The sequence below is a fragment of the Callorhinus ursinus genome, unplaced genomic scaffold (assembly GCF_003265705.2).
Source record: "Callorhinus ursinus isolate GAN/ISIS: 27379988/994484 unplaced genomic scaffold, GSC_fseal_2.0 scaffold31, whole genome shotgun sequence".
In the NCBI taxonomy this organism is placed as follows: Eukaryota; Metazoa; Chordata; class Mammalia; order Carnivora; family Otariidae; genus Callorhinus; species Callorhinus ursinus.
Window position 1 is genome coordinate 18,522,610 of NW_027397093.1, and position 25,570 is coordinate 18,548,179.

The 25,570-nt window shown below is 35.3% G+C and overlaps 1 protein-coding gene across 3 annotated transcripts in view; it reads left to right on the forward strand.

Moving 5' to 3' along the window:
- The window catches only part of CTNNA3 (catenin alpha 3), a 2,007,818-nt gene that overhangs the window by 1,625,540 nt on the left and 356,708 nt on the right, over nt 1-25,570 (forward strand). For 2 of the 3 annotated variants that reach the window (XM_073878933.1, XM_073878931.1), the window contains one exon: nt 16,075-16,122. The exons of the other annotated variant lie outside the window; for it this stretch is intronic. In XM_073878933.1, coding sequence (XP_073735034.1) covers nt 16,075-16,122 — 48 coding nt within the window. The remainder of the gene's footprint in view (nt 1-16,074; nt 16,123-25,570) is intronic. 3 annotated transcript variants of the gene reach the window in all.

Sequence of the window (25,570 nt, forward strand, 5' to 3'; positions counted from 1 at the left end):
TATTCTCAAATTCTTCCAAAATAGAAGATGAGAGAACTCTTCCAAACATATTTTATGAGTCTGACCATTATCCTAATACCAAAACCAGACAAGGACGTCACAATAAAAGAAAATTACAGGCCAACATCCCTGATGAACAGAGATGCAAAAATTCTCAAAAATAATATCAGCAAACCAAAATCAACAATACTTTAAAAGGTCTATACGCCATGATCAAGTGCGATTTATTCCAGGGATGCAAACATAGTTCACATCTGCACGTCAATCAGTGTGATATACCACATTAACAAAATAAGGATAAAAAAATGTTATGATCATTTCAATCAATGCAGAAAAAGCATTTGACAAAATTTAACATCCATTTATGTTAAAAAACTTTCAACAAAGCGGGTACAGAAGGAACATACTTCAACATAATAAGGCCACATATAATGTACCCTCAGGTAACATACTGAATGGTGAAGAGCTGAAAGGTTTTCCTCTAAATTCAGGAACAAAACAAGGATACCCACTTCTGCCACTTTTATTCAATGTAGTATTGGAAGTCCACAACAGTCAGACAAGAACAAGAAATAAAAGGCATCCAAATTGGAAAGTAAGAAGCAGAACTGTCAGTATTTGCAGAGGGCATGATACTATATACAGAAAACCCTAAAGACTCCACCAAAAATAGTTAAACTAATAAACAAATTCAATAAAGTTGCAGGATACAAAATCAATACACAAAGTCTGTTGCATTTCTAATGTACTAATAAACTATCAGAAAGAGAAACTAAGGAAACAATTTTGTTTGTAATTACATCAAAAAGAATAAAATACCTAGGAACAAATTTAACCAAGGAAGTAAAAATATTTGTATACTGAAAAATAGAAGATATTAATGAAAGAAATTGAAGACAATACAAATAAATGGAAATATATTCCATGCTTATGAAAGAATCAATATTGTTAAAATATCCATACTACTCAAAGCAATTTACAGATTCAGTGCAATCCCTATCAAATTCCAGTGGCATTTTTCACGACCTAGAACAAATAATCCTAAAATTTGCATGGAACCCCAAAAGACCCTGAACAGCCAAAGCAATCTTGAGAAAGAAGAACAAAGCTGGAGCCATCACACTAGCTGATTTCAGGCTGTATTACAGAGCTTTGGTAGTTAAAATAGTATGGTATTAGCATAAAAACAGACGCATAGATGAATGGAACAGAATAGCAAGCCCAGAAAGAAATTCATGCATATATGGTTAATTAATTTATGAAAAAGGAGGGAAGAACATACAAGGGGGAAATTCTCTTCAATAACTGGTGTTGGGAAAACTGGAGAGCCAGAAGCAAAAAATGAAAAATTAGGCCCTTATCTTATACCATACACAAAAACTTACTCAAAACAGATTGAAGACTTGAATGTGAGACCTGAAATCATAGGTGGTAAGCTCCTTGACATAGGTCTTGGTGATGATTTTTAAATCTCATACCACAAGCAAAGCAATGAATGCAAAAATTAACAAATGAGACTACATCAAACTAAAAAGTTTCTGCATGGCAAAGGAAACCCTTACAAAATGAAAAAGTATCTTACTGATTGGGGAAAATATTTGCAAATCATATATCTGATAAGGGGCTCATATCCAAAATACAGTTGACCTGTGAACAACATGGGCTTGAACTGTGCGGGTTCACTTATATACATATCTTTTCAATAAATATGGTACAGTACTATAAATGTATTTTCTCTTCCTTATTATTTTCTTAATAAAATTTTCTCTTCTCTAACACTATTGTAAAGTATATATATATATAATATGTAGCACATAATAGATATAATATACAAAATATATGTTAATCAATTATTTAGGTTATGATTAAGGCTTCTGGTCAATGATTGGCTATTAGTAGATAAGTTTTGGGAGAATTAAAATGCAGATTTTTGACTATGTGGGATTGGGACCTTTAAACCCCATGTTGTTGAAGCGTCAACTCTATATAAAGGACTCACAGAACTTAACAGTAAAAAAAAATATGATTTAAAAAATGGGCAGAAGATGTGAATAGACATTTTTCCAAAGGAGACATACAGATGGCCAACAGGTACATGAAAAGATGCTCAACATCACTCATCATCAGGGAAATGCAAGTTAAAACCACAATGAGATATCACCTCCACCTTTAGACTGGCTACTAACAAAACAAGAAATTACTAGTGTTGGAGAGGATATGCGGTAGAGGGAATACCACATACACTATGTGGTCATGTAAATTTGTGTAGCCACTATGGAAAACAGTATAGAGGTTCCTCAAAAAATTAAAAATGGGACTATCATATGGTCCAACCAATTTGCTTCTAGGTATTTATCCAAAGAAAATGAAAACACTAATTCAAAAAGATATATATACCCCTATGTTCATTCTAGTATTATTTACAGTAGCCAAGATGCAGAAGCAACACAAGTGTCTCTCTCTTTCTCTCTCTCTCTCTCATCCACAAAAAAGACTGGAGTCCTGGGACACCTGGGTGGCTCAGTTAAGCATGTCTGCCTTCAGCTCAGGTCATGACCCCAGGGTCCTGGGATAGAGCGGCTCCTTACTCAGTGGGGAGCCTGCTGCTCCCCCTGCTTGTGCTCTCTCTCTGATACATAAACAAACAAACTTTTTTCTTAAAAAAAAAAAAAGGATGAAGTCCTGCCTTTACAACAAAAAAGATGGACCCATTATGCTAAGTGAAATAAGGCAGAGAAAGACAAATACCGTATGATCTCTTTTATGTGCGGGATCTAAAATAAACAAGCAAAATGCCCAGAAAAATCAAACAAACAAACAAACAAAAACCCAAGCTGTACAGAAACTTACCCCCAGCATACTTCCCTAATTCCCATTGGCCAGAACGGGGTGTCAGGAGTTATCTAAACCAATCAATGACAAGGGAAATAATTGGATAATAATTAGGATTTACCTCTGAGTTGAGAACAAAATCACTTTCTTGCTATTTGGATACCTGAATAAATTCGTGTTTGTTGTTCTTTTTCAAAATTTTATTTTTAAGTAATCTTTACACCCAATATGGGGCTCCAACTTATAACCCTGAGCTCAAGAGTTTCAAGCTCTACAGACTGAGCCAGCCAGGTGCCCCAATTTATGGTTTTTTTAGCAAGGATGTTGGTAATGAGTGTCAGAGAGCCAACCAATTATATCTACTACATGTGATTCTTGAAGTGTGATCCTTGGACCAGTAGCATTAACATCATTTGGGAACTTGTTAAAATTCAAATTCTTAGGCTCTACATCAGACCTATTGAACCAGGAACTCTGTTGGTGGCAACCAACCGTCTGTGTTTTAATGGGCCCTCTGGGCAATTCTGGTCTAAGGTAAAGTTAAAAAAACACTGTCATAGTAAAGTTTACCAAGGAAAGAATATACTATTTTCTCAGAGCTACTACAGCTTTGCACAACTCTAGAGAACACAATGTATATAAAATGCAAAGAAGAAAGTAACCTCCAACTAGGTAGTTTGACTACAAATCTAGCTATATCACTGCCACAAGTTACTTCTTCCAACATGTGTGAAGCATTGGTAAAGTTATTGGTACTTAGTAAATAATAAATATTTGTTTGCTCTTTTTCCCAGAACAATTATATTATGGATCAGATATTGTGATGGCCACTTTCAGATAGATCATCATATTTTGGAATCCAGACATCTGAGGCTTTCTACAGCAAGAATACAAGTCACTTTCACTTTCTCAAGAAAATATCAATTTATTTGGTCAACACTTAGTATACAAAACAAATGGAAGTCTTTTGCTCGATAACCCTGAATGCCTATTCTTCAAGAACTAGCTCACTGTTGATATCAATTTCAAATAAGTTATGATTCACTGCTGTCAAAAATCATGCTGAGATCATTCATTCATTTATTCATTAAATTCTTTCTAGAATCAAAATTTTCTAAGTTCTATTTCTGTATTATATCAGAAAACCCAAAAAGTGCAAACCAAAGTTCTAGCATTTTAACTTTCTGAAGATAATGCTGATATTATATAAAATAGTTTTATGAGGAATGCTTTTGCATCTTTTGTAACACTATTTGTGAAGACCATTGTTCATTATGTTATTTAATAATGAAAAATACAAATACCTAAATGATGCATTCATTCCTGTTAGCATACAGTGTTGAGGAGGAAAAATCTATTTAAGTTGCTCCCAGTGAAAATTTCTAAGTATGCTGTTTCATTTTAATACATACTATGAACCATGTAACTCTTTGTTTCATTTTTATTTGGAATGCAAGAGATCAGTTTTATACTTAATTGCTATACCTTAACTCTAGAATTTTTGAGTATTATGCTTCTATTCCCCAAATTTCATTATGCACCTATTAAATTGGCCTTGTTTAAAGTTTTAAAAGCTTACTGTATCCTTCTCTCTTTTTAAAACTTCTTTGAATTTTTTTTTGAAGTAGGAAATTTATAAAATTATAAAAATAAATCTCTTCTTCCATTCAATCACACATTCTGACATCCATGTATCTGTCCATCCATCTTTTCTTCCAACTGCCCATCCTGTTTTTCTTCCATCCATTTACTCATCCTCCTATCCATTTATTAATTTTTTTCAAATGCCTGGAGTTTCAGTTCTAACTTGTTACTTTGACTCTAACAGAATTTTAGTTATTTTTAGCAAGTTATAATGTTAATGAAAAGAGTACAGACTAAATTTCATTGATAGTAGTGGTTTTACTTTCCCTATAGTAGCTGAATATCACATGGTTCATAAAAGCTTCCTATGTACAGGTGTACAAGATTAAGAGTTTTTAAATTATTTATTTGAGAGAGCAAAGAGAGAGAGAGAGCATGAGCGGAGAGAGGGAGAGGTTTTGGATCAAAACACACCAAATATAGCCAGAGAAAGTGAATAGGATGCATGTTATGATTGTTAGTGGATCCATGGATCCAGAGAGTGTCTATGCTAGAACTAGACCAATTTCTCTATTAAAAGTTGGTAACTTATATTGGTGAAATATACACAGAAAAACCACAGAGATGATACTCATTTCACTCTTTCAGCATCTAAACCAGTGTCCCACAGAGGGCAGGTGCAACAAATAAATGACTTGCAAATATTTGGAACAGTGCTGTTCAACAAAACATTTTTCAGTGATGGGCTGTATCTACAATGTCTAAAATGTAGTACATGTGGTAGGCTACGGTGATTGAGGAAGTGAATTTTTAATTGTATTTAGTTTGTTTTAATGTAATATAAAGTTAAATAGCAGTATATTTTTAGTAGATACTGTTGGATAGAACAGCTTTAGAAAGTAGTCAATGTAAGCAACTCAATGGTATACACCTCGAAAATTCAGAAAAAATTTCATTTGTTCATTTGTTATTTGCATTTGGTTTTATGTTTCCTTCCCATGCCCATATCATTGTTGTCAATTTTATTTTTTTGAAATTGGAGACTTTTAACATGGCTTACAAAAGTTAAAAAATACAGACATATTTTCAGAAATTAATCTCTCTTCTACTATCCCTTCCTTCTTATTCTTACCATCCCTTGTAAATAATGTTTCCTTATTTTTTTTAGCAATTCTTCATGTGAGTCTTTTTTATAATGTGTGTGAAAATAAGCAGATTAAGATGTGTTTTCTTATTTTCCCTTCATTCTTAGACAAAAGGTAAAATATTAAATATATTGCTATATTTGAACTATTAAGTTCATGCTGACATCTCCCATGCAATCCCATCCCATTGAATTCTCTTTTGTCTTATCCCTGTGCCTTATAGCAGTACCTTTGTTTTATTTCATAGTGACAACCATGGATCTCATAAATACCTACATGTTTACTTATTGTCTCAATGCCCTGACACACATACATACTCTTGGAGTATTTCTTTTTTTTTTTTTTTTCTTGGAGTATTTCTTACACTGCTTCTCTAACTTAGCTATTTCCTCAGCTTTCCTGGCTTGCTCTTTTGGGTTCACCTTTTGTTTTGTCTATTGACAAAAGAGTTCGTGGAAATTAAACATATTGTGTACTTGCATATCTAAAAGAATTTTTATCCCATGGTTTACTTAATGAATTGGCAGAGTACTGAATTTCAAGTTTAAAATAATTTCTTCTTGGAGCGCCTGGGTAGCTGAGTCGGTTAAATGTCTGCCTTTGACTCAGGTCATGATCCCAGGGTCCTGGGATTGAACCCCGCATTGGGCTCCCTGCTCAGTGGGGAGCCTGTTTCTTCCTCTCTCTCTGCCACTCCCCCTGCTTGTGCTCTCTCTCTGTCAAATAAATAAGTAAAATGTTAAAAAAAAAAATTTCTCCTTAGAATTTGAATATATCGCTTCAGTATCCAGTGTTGCTCATGAAAATCTATTACCAATGTGATTTTAATATTTTAATGATAAAGTTTTCTCTCTTGAAGACACAGTTCTTCTCCTTAACCTCAGTGTTCTGTAATGTTTGAGGGTACGTCTCAGAAAGGTTATTCTTGCATACAAGCACTAGAACACAGTGGTAATTTGGTACAGGCTCTGAGTACCTGAGTTTGTATTCTGAATATGGTACCTAGCACTTTCCTGAGGAAACAAGAGTGACTTGGCAGAGTGTGTGTGTGTGTGTGTGTGTGTGTGTGTGTGTGTGTTTAAGATTTATTTATTTGAGAGAGAGAGAGGGAGAGCAAGCAGGGGGAGGGGCAAAGGCAGAGGGAGGGACAAAATCTCAAGCAGATTCCCCCACTAAGCACAGAGCCCTGGTTGGGGCTTAATCCCATGACCCATGAGATCACGACCTGAGCAGAAACCAAGAGTTGGAGGCTTAACTGACAGTCACCCAGGAGCCCTGAACGTCTGTTTTTAAGGGTTCTCTGGAAGGTTTTTGGAAGTGGCTGAGTAGAGGAAAACACATATATTTAGAGATATAGGATCTTTCATAAATGTATGTGTGATGTGTTAGCATGTCCAAGAGACAATACAGTTGGTGGAATAGGTTGGGATGGTAATCAGGGAAAGTATCTCAAAGAACTGATATCTAAATTGAATCTGAAGAATGGGTACAAAGTTACCAGGTAGGGGCGCCTGGGTGGTCCAGTCAGTTAAGCATCTGCCTTTGGCTCAGGTCATGATCCCAGGGTCTGACTCCCTGCTCAGCTGCTTCTCCCTCTCCTCCCAGCTCTTGCACTCTCTCACTGTCTCTGTCACTATCTCTGTCTCTCTCAAATAAAAAAATAAAATCTTAAAAACAAAAAAGCAAAAAACAGTTACCAGGTAAAGAGGGTCAGGAAAATGACTCTACTTAGACAATAAGTAGAGCTAGGCAGAAAGAGAGTTTGGAGATCTGGGATCACCTCTTTTTGTTCTCACCCAACGAATCCCCACCTCAACACCACCGGTGATGTTCCTAAGGCCCAAGATACCACCTACACACTGAACTTTGTTGTGCTAGAGCTGTAGACCTTGGAGATCTTTTACCTCTCTTTTTTTCTTTCACTCTTTCCCTGGTGTGTTTTTCTTGATGGTAGAAACTGAAGAGATTAAAAATGATCTTGAGCAATAGATAGGTTGGTGGGTGATTCTGAAAGAAGAAATTTTACAGTTCAAACTCAAGAACAGCAGGAGAGTAGACAAAAAATGAAAGTAATCTGGAGGCTTAATCAGAATATCTGTATACCTGACAGAGATATTAAAAGGGAAGTGGGAAGGCTAAAATGCAAAAGATGGAATATGCCAAATGTTAGTGAGGACATAGATCAACTAGAACTCCCAAGCATTGTTGATAGGAGTGCAATTTGTTCCAAACACTTTGGAAACTATCAGTGTCTAATAACATGGTATATATGTATAGTCTGTGACCCAGAAATTACATGGATAGGCATATTCCCTGAAAATATGTACATATATTCCTAGTACCAAAAGACATGTACTAAGGTGTTCATAGCACCACTGTATATAAAAGTCCCAAAATGGAAAGTATCCAAATGTCCATTAACAATAGAAAGGATAAATAAATTATAGTATATTTGTATAATGAGATATCATATAATAAGAAGACTAATGAATCATTGAACACTACATCAAAAACTAATAATGATGTAATGATGTGCTATGGTGAACGCTGTGAATTGTGTAAGACTGTTGAACCATCAGACCTGTACCTCTGAAACAAATAATACATTATATGTTAAAAAAAAGAAGATAGTAGGAAGGGAACAATGAAGGGGGGGCAGTTGGAGGGGGAGACGAACCATGAGAGATGATGGACTCTGAGAAACAAACTGAGGGTTCTAGAGGGGAGGGGGTGGAGGGGTGGGTTAGCCTGGTGATTGGGTATTAAAGAGGGCACGTATTGAATGGAGCACTGGGTGTTAGATGCAAATAATGAATCATGGAACACTACATCAAAACTAATGATATAATGTATGCTGATTAACATAACATAATAAAAAAACTAATGATGTAATATACGTTGGATAATTGAACATAATAAAAAATAAAATAATAAAAAATAAAATAAAAAACAAAATAAATTAAAAAATAAGAAGAATGAATAATCTAAAACTACATTGTGTAAGTTTAATGTTGAGTAAAATTTGACAAAGTATATACAATATAATTCCAATTAAACTAACCAAAACAGGTAAAACTAATGTATTCTCTTAGAACTTTCTTAGTGAGTAGTATCCATTGTGAAACAAATTACTCTAAAACTTAGCAAATTAGAAGAGTGAACATTCATTATCTTACACATTTTCTGAGAGTTAGAAATCCAGAAGTAGGTTAGCTGAGTGTTCAACTACAGAGTCTCTCATAACATTACAGTAAGATGTCATCTCAGGCTGCAGTTATCTGAAGGCTTGAGTGAAACTAGAAGATCCACGCTTTTATTTAATTGAAATATAGTTGGCATACAATATAATATTGGTTTCATGTGTACAACATAGTGATTTGACATTTTTTACATTATGAAATGATCATTTGATGTCTAGTTACCATCCATCATCATATAAAGTTATTACAATATTACTGACTATATCCCCTATGCTGTACTTTGCATGCCTGTAACTTATTTGTTTTATAAGTGGATGTTTGTGCCTCTCAAAACCCTTCACCTATTTTATCCATTCCCCTCCCCTGCTGCCCTCTAGCAACTATCAATTTGTTCTTTGTATTTATGAGTCTGTTTTTGTTTTGTTATTATTATTTTTTTTAGATTTCACATATAAATGAAATCATATGGTATTTTTCTTTCTCTGTCTGACTTATTTCACTTAGCATTATACTCTCATTAAACATGTTTTGCACATTGCAAGATTTCATTCTTTGTTATGACTGAGTAATATTTCATTGTATATATGTACCACATCTTCTTTATCATTCATTATTGATGAGCAATTAGGTCACTTCCATATCTTGGCTGTTGTTGTAAATAATACTGCATGAACATATGGGTGAGTATATCTTTTGGAATTAGTGTTTTCAGTTTTTTTTTATATATATATACCCAAAAGTGGAATTGATGGATCATATGGTAGACCTATTTTAAAATTTTTTTAGGAACTTCCATATTGCTTTTTATAGGGTTGCATCAATTTACATTTCCACTAACAGTAGGGTTCCTTTTTCTCCACATTCTCACTAACAGTCATTATTTTGTTATTGTTGTTGTTATTATTTTGATGTTAGACATTCTGGCACCTGTGAGGTAATATCTCATTGTGGTTTTGATTTGCATTTCCCTGATGATTAGTGATGCTGAGCATCTTTTTATGTATCTGTTGGCCATCTATATGTCTTTTCTGGGAAAATGTCTATTCAGGTCTTCTGCCTATTTTTAAGTCAGATTATTCGTTTGGAGTTAAATTGTATGAGTTCTTTATGTATTTTGGATACTAACCCCTAACTGGATATATCATTTGTAAAGATCTTCCATTTGGTGGGTTGCCTTTTCATTTTAATGATGGTTTTCTTCATTATACAAAAGCTTTTTAGTTTGACATAATCCCATTTAGTTTTATTTTGTTACTCTTGCCTGAGAAGAAAGATCCAAAAAAAACCCACTAAGACAGATAGATAGTTCCTGCCTATTTTCTTTTAGGAATTTTATGGTTTCAGGTCTTATATTTAGGTCTTTAATCCATTTTGAGTTTATTTTTGTGTATGGTATAAGGAAGTGGTCTAGTTCCATTCTTTTGCATGTAGCTGTGCAGTTTTTCCAACACCATTTATTGAAGAGACTGTCTTTTCCTCAATGTATATTCTTGCCTTTTTGTTATAGATTTATTGACCATATAAACATAAGTGTATTTCTGGGCTCTCTGTTTTGTCTCATTGATTTCTATGTCTGTTTTTGTGCCAGTGCCATACTGTTTTACTATAGCTTTGTAGTATAGTTTGAAATCAGGGAGCATGATACCGCCAGCTTTGTTCTTCTTTGTAAGATTGCTTTGGATATTTGGGGGGTTTTATGGTTCCATAGAAATTTTAAAATTCTTTGTTCTAGTTCTGTGAAATATGCCATTGAAATTTTGATGTGGGTTGCATTGAATCTGTAGATTGCTTTAGGTAGTATGGACATTTTAACAATATTAGTTCTTGCAATTCATGAGTATGGAATATCTTTCCATTTATTTCTGTCATATGAAATTTCTTTTGTCAATATCTTGTAGTTTTCAGTGTACAAGTCTTTCACGTCCTTGGTTAAATTTATCCTTAGGTATTTTATTTATTTATTTATTTATTTATTTATTTATTTATTTATTTATTTTGGTGCAATTATAAATGGGATTTTTTTTTCTGAATTTTCTTTCTCATAGTTCATTATTAGTGTGTAGAAATGCAACACATTTTTGTGTATTGATTTTGTATCCCATAGCTTTACTGAAAGCTAATAAATTTTAACAGTTTTTTTGGTGGAGACTTTAGGGTTTTTATGTATGGTATCATGTCATCTGCAAAGAGTGACAGTTTTACTTCTTCCTTACCAATTTGGATTCCTTTCATTTCTCGTTCTTATCTAATTGTTTTGGCTATGACTTCTAACACTATGTTGAATAAAAGTGCTGAGAGTGGGCATCCTTGTCTTGTTCCTGATCTTGCAGGAAAAGCTTTTCAGCTTTTCACCTTTGAGTATGATATTAGCTGAAAGTTTGTCATATAAGACTTATTATATTGTGGTATGTTCCCTCTATATCCACTTTGTTGAGAGTTGTCAACCACAAATGGATTTTGGATTTGCAAAGTGCTTTTTTTGCATCTATTGAGATGATTATATGAATTTTAACCTTCATTTTGTTAATGAGGTGTGTCACATTGATTCATTTGTGGATGTTGAATCATGCTTACATCCTTGGAGTAAATCCCAGTTAATCATGGTATGAAACTTTTAATATATTGTTGAATTCAGTTTGCTAAAAATTTTTTGAGGATTTTTACATCCATGTTAATCACAGATATTGGCCTCTAATGTTCTTTTTTGTGTATTATCTTGTCTGGTATTGGTATCAGTTAATGTTGGCCTTTAGATCAACTTCAGAAGCATTCCTTTCTCTTCAGTTTGTTGGAAGAGTTTGAGAAGAATAGGTATTAATTGTTCTTTAAATGCTTCATAGAATTCATTTCTGAAGCCATCTGGTCCTTGACTCATTTGTTGGGAGTTTTCTGATTACTGATTTATATCATTTCTAATAATCTGTCCATTCACATTTTCTATTTCATCTTGATTCAGTTTTAGAAGACTGTATGTTTCTAGGAATTTATCCACTTCTAGAATGTATAATTTGTTGACATATAATTGTTTATAGTAGTCTCTTACAATTCTTTCCTTTCTGTGATGTCAGTTGTTACTTTTCCTATTTTATTTCTGATTTTATTTGGACCCTCTCCTTTTTTTGATGAGTCTGACTAAATGTTTACCAATTTTGTTTATTTTTTCAAAGAACCAGCTCTTAATTTTATTGATCTTTTTTATTTTTTTAATTTAGTTTCTATTTCATTTATTCACTGATCTTTATTATTTCCTTCCTTCTACTAATTTTGCGTTTTGTTTCTTCTTTTTTCTAGCTTCTTGTAAGGTTAGATTGTTTATTTGAGGTTTTTCTTGTTTCTTGAGGTAGGATGTATTGCTATAAATCTTCTAGAGGTTCCACTTCTAAGCTCACTCATATGGCTGTTGACCTGAGGCCTCATAAGCTTACTAGCTGTTGGCTAGCAGTGTCAGTTCACTGCTTTGTGGGCCTCTTTATAGGGCTGTTTATAACATAATAGCTAAAGCTCCCAGAGCAAACAATGGGTGAGAAAGAGAATGACTAGGATGGAATCCTTGATGTATTTTTTAACATATTCTAAGAAGTAATGTACCATCACTTAATGCTACATTCTATGGGACACACAGATCTGGTACAGTGTAGCAAAAAGGTACAGAAAGACATGAATACCAGGAGGCTTGGATCATTGGGGGGCTATGTTCAGCGTTGGCCATCACACCTGCTAAAAATTTAGATTGATGGATTTTGAGAAGTAGGAAATTATATTGATAAATATTTGAAAATTTGTATTGAAAAATACAAAGAAAATTAACCCCACCCCCAAAATAAAACTTTTAAAGAGGCAGGCTTTTTTTTTTTTTAACTCCATTAAAATAAAGTTATAAATAAGCAGGCAAAGGTCATCACAGAACATTATTTGAGTCAGGTCCAATTTTAAATATTTAAATAATTATATTTTTTAACCAGTTATTGTGATGTAAACCAATTTGAAAATGATATGAAGTATGAAAGAGGTAAATTTTTATATTAAATAGTCATTGATTTCTAAAACATTTAAATCAAGGTATATTATTTCTTAATATCGACATATAATTTAGATACATCAAATTTCTTAAAATTTTAGCTCCAGGGAAAGGAGCTAAGTCTCTAAGTCACTGGAGGTATCGAAAGCTGGATCCGCTGGATAATTAAGTGATCCAGAGTTTCATATGTAGAAAAAGATCTCTGACAGAAGGGGAAACAATTGTCAGTATCATGAAGTATCATAACAAAGGCTTTTCTCTCTATTTTATTTTTTGGAGATATTCCAGATGTTTGAAACATATATGTAGAGTAGACTAGTGAGGTCTTGTTAACTGTGTGGTGTATCATAAAGCACTCCGTCAACTCTGATCCTTGATTTTCTCATGTGAAAAATGGCAAAATTCTTCCAGTCATTGCATTTTATGCTATATAATTTGTGAGGAACCAAGCACATTTTTGATACATAATATTGATTCCTAAATATTAAGAAAATATGAACCACAATAATCAATGTTTTTTCAACAAATATAAGAAATGAAGGGTTGAGGCATTTATAGAAGTTATGCATATGTTTTATTGCACTTTCTGCTATTATTAATTCCTTCTTAGTTATTTAGCATAAAGAAATGATGACTTAGTGTTATGTGAACTTTCAAAGCCAAATTCCTCTACCATTAGTAACTTGCAAAGATAATTTAATTAGAAATATTTTAATCTGAGTTTTACAAATGATAGAAAACATAATTTGGTGACATAATTTTAAGTCATTACCTCTAATGAGTCTGAATTCTTTTCTGACCTATTTATTCCTATAATTATGTACTCTCACCTACTTTCAAATGCACATAATTTCAGCAAGGTTTAAGAAGGAGTGAAACATTCTTGGGTTCCTACCACGGAGAGACTCAAGGCCCAAGCAAAGCCAGCTCTTTAGAGTTGTTATCCTTATTGCCAGAAAATTAACATTCATTCACTCAGGAGCACTGAAATGCAGAAGCCTCAGGGATTTTACTTATCAAAAGGAATCAGTGCAGTACTGTGGCTCAGAGAGCAAGCTCTACAGTCTCAATTGCCAGCTCCCACTTATTAGCTGTATGATCTCAGTTTCCTCATCAGTAAAATCAGGATAGCAATATTTCCTGTCTTACAGGGCTGCTGTGAGTATTATAGGGGACAATGCATATACAATGCTTAGCACAGTGCCAAGATAAGTAACCACTCAATAAATGTTAGCTATTATGCTGTATACTGTAAGTAAAGTCAATAGGGAAAGTACAGATCTCTAAAGAACTCAGAACTGGTTTAGAATTTGGCAGTATAAAATAGACAAGTTACGTTAAGTTTGAAGCTTAAAATGTATTGACCCAAAGGCTACCTTTGTTTAATAAATCTATGCCCCGAAGTTCAGAACAGTTTATACCACCTGGCATTTCAATTGATTAAAGTGAATTTGTTTAAGGTACTCCCCTCCTTTTTTGATCAATATTGTATAACATCATGGTATATTATGTGTAAAGCTCACTTTCTTGAAACTTAGGTAGATTATGGATTCAAGGCAGGTTTGCCCATTTGTTGTTCCTTCTAAATTACCATTAACTGGCTACTTAATTATACTCACTTTGTATTTTCCTGAAAGCATTAAAAAAAAAATCACTTCTAGTCTGATCCAAGCAACCATATGTCCATAGTATGAGTAAAGCACACCCACAGCTGATGTTGAAGCTAATGAAATGAGAAATGTATTACATATCAGCTTTGAATAGTTCATTTAGGCTGTTAGAGTGAAAAAGTAGTAGTTTCCATCTGTACTTCAGAAATTAAACATTCGTTTCTGAAAGATTTTATTTTAATTGGAGCTAATATTAGTTTATTAGCAAAAGGCCTCTAGAGGAGTTAAAATGTAATCACGTAGCAATAATGAAAAGGCTATGTTGTATTTTTTTGAAATACCCTAAATCTTTCTCACATTATCTCACCTGGTAGTGAAAACCAGACACTTACATGATTTTATGTTTGTCTTTTTTAGCCAAGATCTACACAAGAAGATGATGGTAGTAGTTTCACAATTGTAGAGATAGTAGTAACAGATCGAAGGTTTTGATAGGGACTATTCAAGTATTATTGTGGCACATTTGTTTGATAGATCGGAAAAACTCTCTTTAGTGGATGTTTAGACCAGATGAATTTGAGGTGTTATGAAAGATTCAGATAGAATTTTTCAGTGGGCAGTTGGATACAGAGTTCTAGGATTCAGGAAAAAGATATAGATTAGAGATGTACTTTGGAATTCACATCCATATAAATGGGAACTGTGGTTTGGGACTTTTTTCCTAGGCGAGGTGGTGTGAGTTAGCTTTCTCATTGCCTTTGATATCCCATTCACTGAATGTGAGAGAGTGGTGTGATGGAATCTTACTATAGAATATTATTTTACAGGGGTTCCTGTGTGGCACAGTTGGTTAAGCTACTGACTTGATTTCAGCTCAGGTCATGTCTCAGAGTCATGAGATCGAGCCCATACACCACGGCCTGCTGAAGTTTCTCTCCCCTTCTCCTTTCACCCCTGCCCCCCACCCCACTCTATCTTTCTCTGAAACATAAATCTTTAAAAAGAAAGAATATTATTATCCAAAAGAAGTTTCCATGATGATAGAAATGTTCTACATCTCCACTCTCAAAGCAGTAGTCACATGGGGCAGAGGCTTCCTCAATATAATATAGTATAGTAGTTAAGAGTGTAGATTCTACATACTGGAAGTATGAGTTGGAATCTCCATCCTGCTATATATTAGCAGAATTACCCAGGACAAGATTCCTGACTTTTCTTTGTCTTCACCATTCAACTAAATTTTAAACTCAGGTTAATAAAGGGGTTGTTTTAGGATTTAAATCACAGCTGACAATTAGAAAATTGCCTTGAATCTAATGAAGAGTTAATGAATGTTACTATCATTAACCTTAAAAGTAAACTTAGAGAAATTTTTGAGAGTATCTTGAAATCTTAAAAAAAAAAGGCGATCTATGGATTGACCTTATTGATAGATTCATCCTTAGACTCATTCAATGTTGTGTTATTTTAGAAACATTTTGCATGTAAGATTGCCTGTTTCTTTATATTTTTTGTGTTTTTTAAAAATTTTTTTCCAGCTTTAGAGATAATTGACAAATAAAAATTATATATATTTAAGATATACAACACAATTTTTGATATACATTGTGTAGAGATTACCAAAATCAAGATAAATAACATGTTCATCACCTCACATGGTTACCTTTTTCTTTTCTTTTTGGTAGTGAGAACACATAAGATCTACTCTCAGCAAATTTCAACTACTCTACAAGGTAGTAGTATTAACCATAGTTATTATACTGTACCCTGGAACTCCAGAACTTATTCATCCTGTGTAACTGAAATTTGTATCCTTTGGCCGACATTTCCTCATTTTCCCTACATCCCAGCCATTAGCAACCACCATTCTATTCTTCGCTTCTATGACAATTTAAATTCTACATAGGAGTATGATCATGCTGTATTTATATGCATACTATTTTCTATAGTGGCTATCTCAATTGGCATTTTTCTAACAATGTAAAAGAGTTTCCTTTTTTCTTCATCCTCACCAACACTTGTTATTTTCTGTCTTTTTGATATTAACCACAGTAACAAGTATGAGGTATAGATTTGTATTTTCCCGATATTTAATGATGTTGAGCACCTTTTCATATACATATTGGCTATCTGTATGTTTTCCCTGAAAAAATGTTATTCAACTCCTCTGTTCATTTTTTTAAATTGGGTTATTATTATTGTTTTTTTTTGCAATTGGGTTGTACAAATTTTTTATATATTTTGGATATTAACCCTTTATCAGATGTATGGTTTGCGAATATTTTCTCCCATTCCATAGGTTCTCTCCACCTTGCTGATTGTTTCCTTTTTATGTATTTTTTTTTAGTTTAATTCAATCCCACTTGTCTATTTCACTTTTCTTACCCATGTTTTAGTGTCATATCCAAAAAAACCATTGCCAAGACCAACATCAGGGAGTTGTTTCCCTGTTTTCTTCTAGTAATTTTATGGTTTCAAATCTTACAAGTTTTTAATTCATGTTGAATTTGTATATGGTGTGAGATAAGGGTCTAATTCCATCTTTTTGCTTTTGGACATCCAGTTATCCCAGCACCATTTATTGAAGAGAGTATCCATGCCTCATTGTGTGTTTTTGGCACCTTTGTCAAAAATCAATTAACTGGAGGTGCATAGATTTCTGGCTCTCTGTTCCATTCCATTGGTCTATATGTTTGTTTTTATGCCAGTATCCTGTTTTATTATTATTATTATTATTATTATTATTATTATTATTACTGAGGTAAATCTGGTATATATTAGTTTCAGGTATACAACCTAATAATTTAATATTACCATTCATCATCATACAATTGACCATAACCCTTTTCACCCACCCATCAATCATCTTCCCCTCTGATAACCACCAATTTGTCCTCTGTATCTATGAGTTTTGTTTTGATTTGTTCATTCATGTGTTTTGTTTTTATAGATTCCACATGTAAGTGAAATTATAAAATATTTGTCTATCTCTAACTCATTTCACTTAGCATAATACTCTCCAGGCCCATCTATGTTGTTGGGAATGACAAAATTTCATTCTTTTTTTATGTCTGAGTAATATTCCATTGTATATATACACCACATTTTCTTTATCCAGCATATATCAGTGGACAATTAAGTTTCTTTCATATCTTAGCTACTGTATATAATACTGCAATGAACATAAGGGTGCATATATCTTTTCAAATTAGTGTTCTCATTTTCTTTGGATAAATACTCTGCCCATTTTTAAATAAGATTTTTTTTTTTTTGGTTTTGAGTTGTATGAGTTTTTCATATAGTTTGGATATTAACCCCTTATCAGGAATATCATTTGCAAATATTTTCTCTAATTTAGTAGGTTTCCTTTCCATTTTATTGATTTCCTTTGCTGTGCAGAAGCTTTGTAGTTTTATGTAGTCCTACTTGTTTATTTTTTCTTTTGTTGGCTTTGCTTTTGGAGTCAGATTCAAAAATTCAATGCCAGGACTACTACAAGGAGATTACTCTCTATGTTTTCTTTTTTCTCTTTTGGTAAATATTAAACATTTAATATGTAAATATTAGACAACACACGACTGCACGGGCACTGGGCCAAATAAGAAAGCAAACGGCAAATCAAAATATTACTCAAAACAAAAGAAAAAGAAAACACAAAATTCTAAAACCTATGGGATGCAGTAAAGTGGATATTAGAGTGAAATTTATGCCATAAATGTTTAAGAAAAAAAGTTCAAATAAATAACATTATACCACAAGGAACTAGAAAAAGAAGAAACTTGGCTGAAATATAGTAGAGGAAGGAAATGACAAGGAAAAGTCAGAAACAAATAAAATAGAGACCAGATAAAGAATAACATAACATTAAGAGTAATGACCAGTTTTGGGGGGTGGAGCAAGATGACGGAGGAGTAGGAGACCTGGATTTCATCTGGTCCCAGGAATTGAGCTGGATAGGGATCAAACCATTCTGAACACCTACGAACTCAACAGGAGATCGAAGAAAAGAATAGCAAAAACTCTCTGAACAGAAAAACGACCACTTTCTGGAAGGTAGGACGTGTGGAGAAGTGAATCCGAGGCGATATTCGGGAGGATAGAGAGCGGGGGAGGAGGCCTCCATCAGCCGCTTCTGGCAAGTGATAGAGCCGCGGAGCCCAAAATCAGAACTTTTAGAAGTCGGCTCCTGAGGGACGACGCTCCAGTGGCTAAGCTGGGGTAGAACCCTCCCGGGACAGTGTGGTATCAGGACCCTTGGGGTCACAGAAAGACCTGGAGTGCCTGAGTGCGGCAGAGCTCCCAGGTATCGGAGCAGGGAAGCCGGCGGCAGAGACGGAGCCGAGGCGCGGGCTCTCAGCTCGGGGTTGCCATAAACTGTGATCCACGGCCCAGTCGGGCCACTGCTCCTCCAGCAGGGACCCAACAAGAGGCAGAATTGGGGAGACTCCCCTTCCTCCCCCGGGAGGAGCTGCACGGGAGCGCACCACAGGGATCTGCTGGGTTTAGAGACTCCACACGGGATCTTGTGCCAGAGATAGAAATGCTCGGTCACAGGCTGGGTGAGTACGGAGTGCAGCCGGAGACCAGGGAGACGAGAGTGATTGACTGCTTTTCTCTGGGGGCGCACTGAGGAGCGGGACACAGAGTTCTCAGCTCCTCTGGGGCGGAGATTGGGAGGCCGCCATTTTCACTCTCGTCCTCCAAAGCTGCACGGAAAGCTTGCAGGGAACAAAAGCGCCCGAGAGCAAACCTGGGCGGATTACTAAGCCTGAACCAGCAAGGGCGGGGCAGTTCTGCCTCCAGCAAAGACATTTGGGAACCACAGCAACAGGCCCTCCACCAGAAGATCAGCAAGAACATCCAGCCAAGACCAAGTTTAGCAGTCAATGAGAACAGTAGAACTCCAGTGCTAGGGGAATACTGCACATAGAATTCATGGCTTTTTTCCCATGATTCTTTAGTCTTTCAGTGTTACTTTATTTAATTATCTTTTTTTTTAATTTTTCCCTTTTCAACCAACATCTTATCAATACCTTTTTTAAAAAAACATTTTTTATTTTTCATTTTGAGAGTCATATTCTATCCCTTCATAGTAGTTACCCTTATCTTTGGCATATATATATAAGTTGTTTTCTCTTTAAAATTTTGAAATACAGTTTTTTTTTTAAAGATTTTATTTATTTATTTGAGAGAGAGAGAATGAGAGATAGAGAGCACGAGAGGGAAGAGAGTCAGAGGGAGAAGCAGACTCCATGCTGAGCAGGGAGCCCGATGTGGGACTCGATCCCGGGACTCCAGGATCATGACCTGAGCTGAAGGCAGTCGCTTAACCAACTGAGCCACCCAGGTGCCCTGAAATACAGTTTCTTATAACAGATCAAAATATACCCTAAATCACTAGTGTATGGCTTTGTTCTAGTCTCCTGCCTGATCACATTCTCTCCCTTTTTTTTCCTTTTATTAAAAAATCCTCTTATTTCTTTTTTCAACGAACTTCTTATCAATTCCTTCTATAAAATCTTTTATAATTTTCATCTTTACAGTCATTTTCCATCCCTTCATCATATTAACCCTTATTTTTGTACATTTATAAGTTTTCCTTTCTTTAAAATTTTGGGAGACACTTTCTTCTAACAGACCAAAATAGGCCCAAAATCTAGTGTGTGACACTGATCTATGCACTAGCCTGATCATATTTGATCATATTCTGTTTTTGTTTTGTTTGTTTTTATCTTTATCTTTTTCTTTTTTTCTTTCTTTCCCTTTCTTTTCCCCCAGTTTCAGGTTTTTTCTGATTTCTTTAGAGTATATTTTCTGGGGACATTGTTACCCTGTTAGCATTTTGTTCTCTCATTCATCTATTCTCCTCAGGACAAAATGAAAAGATGGAAAAAATCACCTCAACAAAAAGAACAAGAGGCAGTACTGACTGCCAAGGACCTAATCAATACGGACATTAGTATGATGTCAGAACTAGAGTTCAGAATGATGATTTTAAAGATACTAGCTGGGCTTGAAAAAAGCATGGAAATATTTAGAGAAACGCTTTCTGGAGAAATAAAAGAACTAAAATCTAACCAAGTGAAATCAAAAGGACTATTTATGAGGTGCAACAAAAATGGAGGCTCTAACTGCTAGGATAAATGAGGCAGAAGAGAGAATTAGTGATATAGAAGACCAAATGATGGAAAATAAAGAAGTTGAGAAAAATAGGGATAAACAACCACTGGATCACGAGGGCAGATTTCGAGAGATAAGTGATAGCATAAGACAAAACAACAAGAGAAAAATTGGGATTCCAGAAGAAGAAAGAGAGAGGGGCAGAAGGTATATTGGAGCAAATTATAGCAGAGAACTTTCCTAATGTGGGGAAGGAAACAGGCATCAAAATCCAGGAGGCACAGAGAACCCCTCTCGAAATCAATAAAAATAGGTCAACACCCGAACATCTAATAGTAAAACTTACAAGTCTCAGAGACAAAGAGTAAATCCTGAAGGCAACTCGGGAGAAGAGATCTGTAACCTACAATGGTAGAAACATTAGATTGGCAACAGACCTATCCACAGAGACCTGGCAGGTCAGAAAGGACTGGCATGATATCTTCAGAGCACTAAACGAGAAAAATATGCAGCCAAGAATAGTATATCCAGCTAGGCTATCATTGAAAATAGAAGGAAACATAAAAAGCTTCCAGGACAAACAAAAGCTAAAGGAATTTGCAAACATGAAACCAGCCCTCCAGAAATATTGAAAGGGGTCCTTTAAGCAAAGAGAGAGCCTAAAGCAGCATAGACCAGAAAGGAACACAGACAGTATACAGTAACAGTCACCTTATAGGCAATACAATGGCACTAAATTCATATCTTTCAATAGTTACCCTGAATGTAAATGGGCTAAATGCCCCAATCAAAAGACACAGGCTATCAGATTGGATTAAAAAACAAGACCCATCAATATGCTGTCTGCAAGAGACTCATTCTAGACCCAAAGACACCCACAGATTGAAAGTGAAGGGATAGAAAACCATTTACCATGCTAATGGACTCCAAAAGAAAGTGGGGGTGGCAATCCTTATATCAAACAAATTAGATTTTAAAACAAAGACTGTAATAAGAGATGAGGAAGGACACTATATCCCACTTAAAGGGTCTGTCCAACAAGAAGATCTAACAATTCTAAATATCTATGCCCCTAACATGGGAGCAGCCAATTATATAGGTCAACTGATAACAAAAGGAAAGAAACACATTGACAAGAATACAATAATAGTGGGGGACATTAACACCTACCTCACTGAAATGGACAGAATATCTAAGCAAAAGATCAACAAGGAAATAAAGACTTTATGATCCCTGTTTATTTTTTTATTGTTATGTTAATCACCATATATTACATCATTAGTTTTTGATGTAGTGTTCCATGATTCATTGTTTGTTCATAACACCCAGTGCTCCATGCAGAACGTGCCCTCCTCAATACCCATCACCAGGCTAACCCATCCCCCCACCCCCCTACCCTCTAGAACCCTCAGTTTGTTTTTCAAAGTCCATCATCTCTCATGGTTCGTCTCCCCCTCTGACATACTCCCCTTTTCTTCCTCTCCTGTTATCTTCTTCTTTTCCTTTTTTTCTTAAAATATGTTGCGTTAGGAAATAAAGACTTTAAATGACACACTGGACCAAATGGACTTCACAGACATATTCAGAACATTCCATCCCAAAGCAACAGAATACACATTCTTCTCTAGTGCCCAGGGAACATTCTCCAGGATAGATCACATCTTAGGTCACAAATCAGGTCACAACTGCTACCAAAAGATTGAGATCATTCCCTGCATATTTGTGGACTACAGTCCTTTGAAACTAGAACTCAATCACAAGAGGAAAGTCAGAAAGAACTCAAATACATGGAGGCTAAAGAGCATCCTACTAAAGAATGAATGGGTCAACCAGGAAAATAAAGAAGAATTAAAAAAATTCATGGAAACCAATGAAAATGTAAACACAACAGTTCAAAATCATTGGGATACAGCAAAGGCAGTCCTAATATGAAAGTATATAGCAATACAAGCCTTTCTCAAGAAACAAGAAAGGTCTCAAATACACAACCTAACCCTACACCTAAAGGAGCTGGAGAAAGAACAGCAAATAAAGCCTAAACCCATCAGGAAAAGAGAAATAATAAAGATCAGAGCAGAAATCAATGAACTAGAAACCAAAAGAACAGTAGAACAGATCAACGAAACTAGGAGCTGGTTCTTTGAAAGAATTAACAAGACTGATAAACCCCTGGCCAGACTTCTCAAAAAGAAAAGAGAAGTGACACAAATAAACAAAATCATGAATGAAAGAGGAGAGATCACAACCAACAGCAAAGATATACAAACAATTATAAGAACTTATTATGAGCAACTCTACGCCAGCAAATTAGATAATCTGGAAGAAATGGATGCATTCCTAGAGATATATCAACTACCAAAACTGAACCAGGAAGAAATAGAAAACCTGAACAGAATTATAACCATTAAGAAAATTGAAGCAGTCATCAAAAATCTCACAAAAAACAAAACCCGGGGCCAGATGGCTTCCCAGGGGAATTCTACCAAAAATTTAAAGAAGAATTAATACCTATTCTTCTGAAACTGTTCCAAAAAATAGAAATTGAAGGAAAACTTCCAAATTCGTTTTATGAGGCCACCATTACCTTGATCCCCAAACCAGACAAAGACCCCATCTAAGAGGAAGATTACAGACCAATATCCCTGATAAACCTGGATGCACAAATTCTCACCAAAACACTAGCCAATAGGATACAACAGTACATTAAAAGGAGTATTCACCATGATCAAGTGGGATTTATCCCTGGGCTGCAAGGTTCGTTCAACATCCACAAATCAATCAATGTGATACAGTACATTAATTAAAGAGAGAACAAGAACCATATGATCCTCTCCATGGATGCAGAAAAAGCATTTGACAGAGTACCTCATCGTTTCTTGATCAAAACTCTTCAGAGTATAGGGATAGATGGTACATACCTCAATATCATAAAAGCCATCTATGAAAAACCCACAGTGAATATCATTCTCAATGGGGAAAAACTGAGAGCTTGCCCCCTAAGGTCGGCAACATGGCAGGGATGTCCACTATCACCACTGCTATTCAACAAATATTAGAAGTCCTAGCCACAGCAATCAGACAACAAAAAGAAATCAAATGCATCCAAATCGACAAAGAAGAAGTCAAACTCTCACTCTTTGCAAATGATATGATACTTTATGTGGAAAACCCAAAAGATTCCACCCCAAAACTGCTAGAATTCATACAGGAATTCAGTAAAGTGGCAGGTTATAGAATCAATGCACAGAAATCAGTGGCATTCCTATACACCAACCACAAGACAGAAGAAAGAGAAATTAAGGAGTCAATCCCATTTACAATTGCACCCAAAACCATAAGATACCTAGGAATAAATCTAACCAAAGAGGCAAGGAACCTGTACTCAGAAAACTATAAAATACTCATGAAAGAAATGGAGGAAGGCACAAAGAAATGGAAAAACGTTCCATGCTCATGGATTGGAAGAACATATATTGTGAAGATGTCAGAGCTACCTAGAGCAATCTACACATTCAATGCAATCCCCATCAAAATACCATCCAGTTTTTCAAAGAAATGGAACAAATAATCCTAAAATTTGTATGGAACCAGAAAAGACCCTGAATAGTCAGAGGAATGTTGAGAAAGAAAAGCAAATCTGGCAGCATCACAATTCCGGACTTCCAGCTCTATTACAAAGCTGTCATCATCAAGACAGTATGGTACTGGCACAAAAACAGACAGATAGATCAATGGAACAGAATAGAGAGGCCAGAAAGGGACCTTCAACTCTATGGTCAACTAATCTTCGACAAAGCAGGAAAGAATGTCCAATGGAAAAAAGACAGTCTCTTCAACAAATGGTGTTGGGAAAATTGGACAGTCACATGCAGAAGAATGAAACTTGACCATTTCCTTACACGACACACAAAAATAGCCTCAAAATGGTTGAAAGACCTCAATGAGAGACAGGAGTCCATCAAAATCCTGAAGGAGAACTCGGGCAGCAATCTCTTTGAACTTAGCTGCAGCAACGTCTTCCTAGAAACTTCGCCAAAGGCAAGGGAAGCAAGGACAAAAAGGAACTATTGGGACTTCATCAAGATAAAAAGCTTTTGCACAGCAAAAGAAATAGTCAACAAAACCAAAAGAAACAGAAAGAATGGGAGAAGATATTTGCAAATGATATATTAGATAAAGGGCTAGTATCCAAAATCTATAAAGAACTCCTTAAACTCAATACCCAAAGAACAAATGACCCAATCAAGAAATGGGCAGAAGACTTCAACAGACATTTTTCCAAAGAAGACATCCAAATGGCCAACAGACACATGAAAATGTACTCCACATTGCCCTGCCTCAAGGAATTCCAAATCAAAACCTCAATGAAATATCACCTCACACCAGTCAGAATGGCTAAAATTAACAAGTCAGGAAACGACAGATGTTGGCAAGGATGTGGAGAAAGGGAACCCTCCTCCACTGTTGGTGGGAATGCAAGCTCATGCAGCCACTCTGGAAAACAGTAGAGAGGTTCTTCAAAAAGTTGAAAATAGAGCTACCCTACAGTCCAGCAATTGCACTACTGGTTATTCACCCCAAAGATACAAATGTAGGGATCCAAAGGGGTACATGCACCCCGATGTTTATAGCAGAAATGTCCACAATAGCCAAACCAGGAAAGAGCCAAGATGTCCATTGACAGAAGAATGGATAAAGAAGATGTATATATATATATATATACACACACACATACACATACACATACATACAATGGAATATTATGCAGCCATCAAAAGGAATGTAATCTTGCCATTTGCAACGACGTGGATGGAACTGGAGGTATTATGCTGAGTGAAATAAGTGAATCAGAGAAAGACATATATCATATGACCTCATCGATATAAGGAATTCTTAATTTCAGGAAACAAACTGAGGGTTGCTGGAGTGGGGGGGGTGGGAGGCATGAGGCAGCTGGGTGATAGACACTGGGGAGGGTATGTGCTATGGTGAGTGCTAAGAAGTGTGCAAGACTGTTGATCACAGATCTGTACCTCTGAAACCAAAAATACATTATATGTT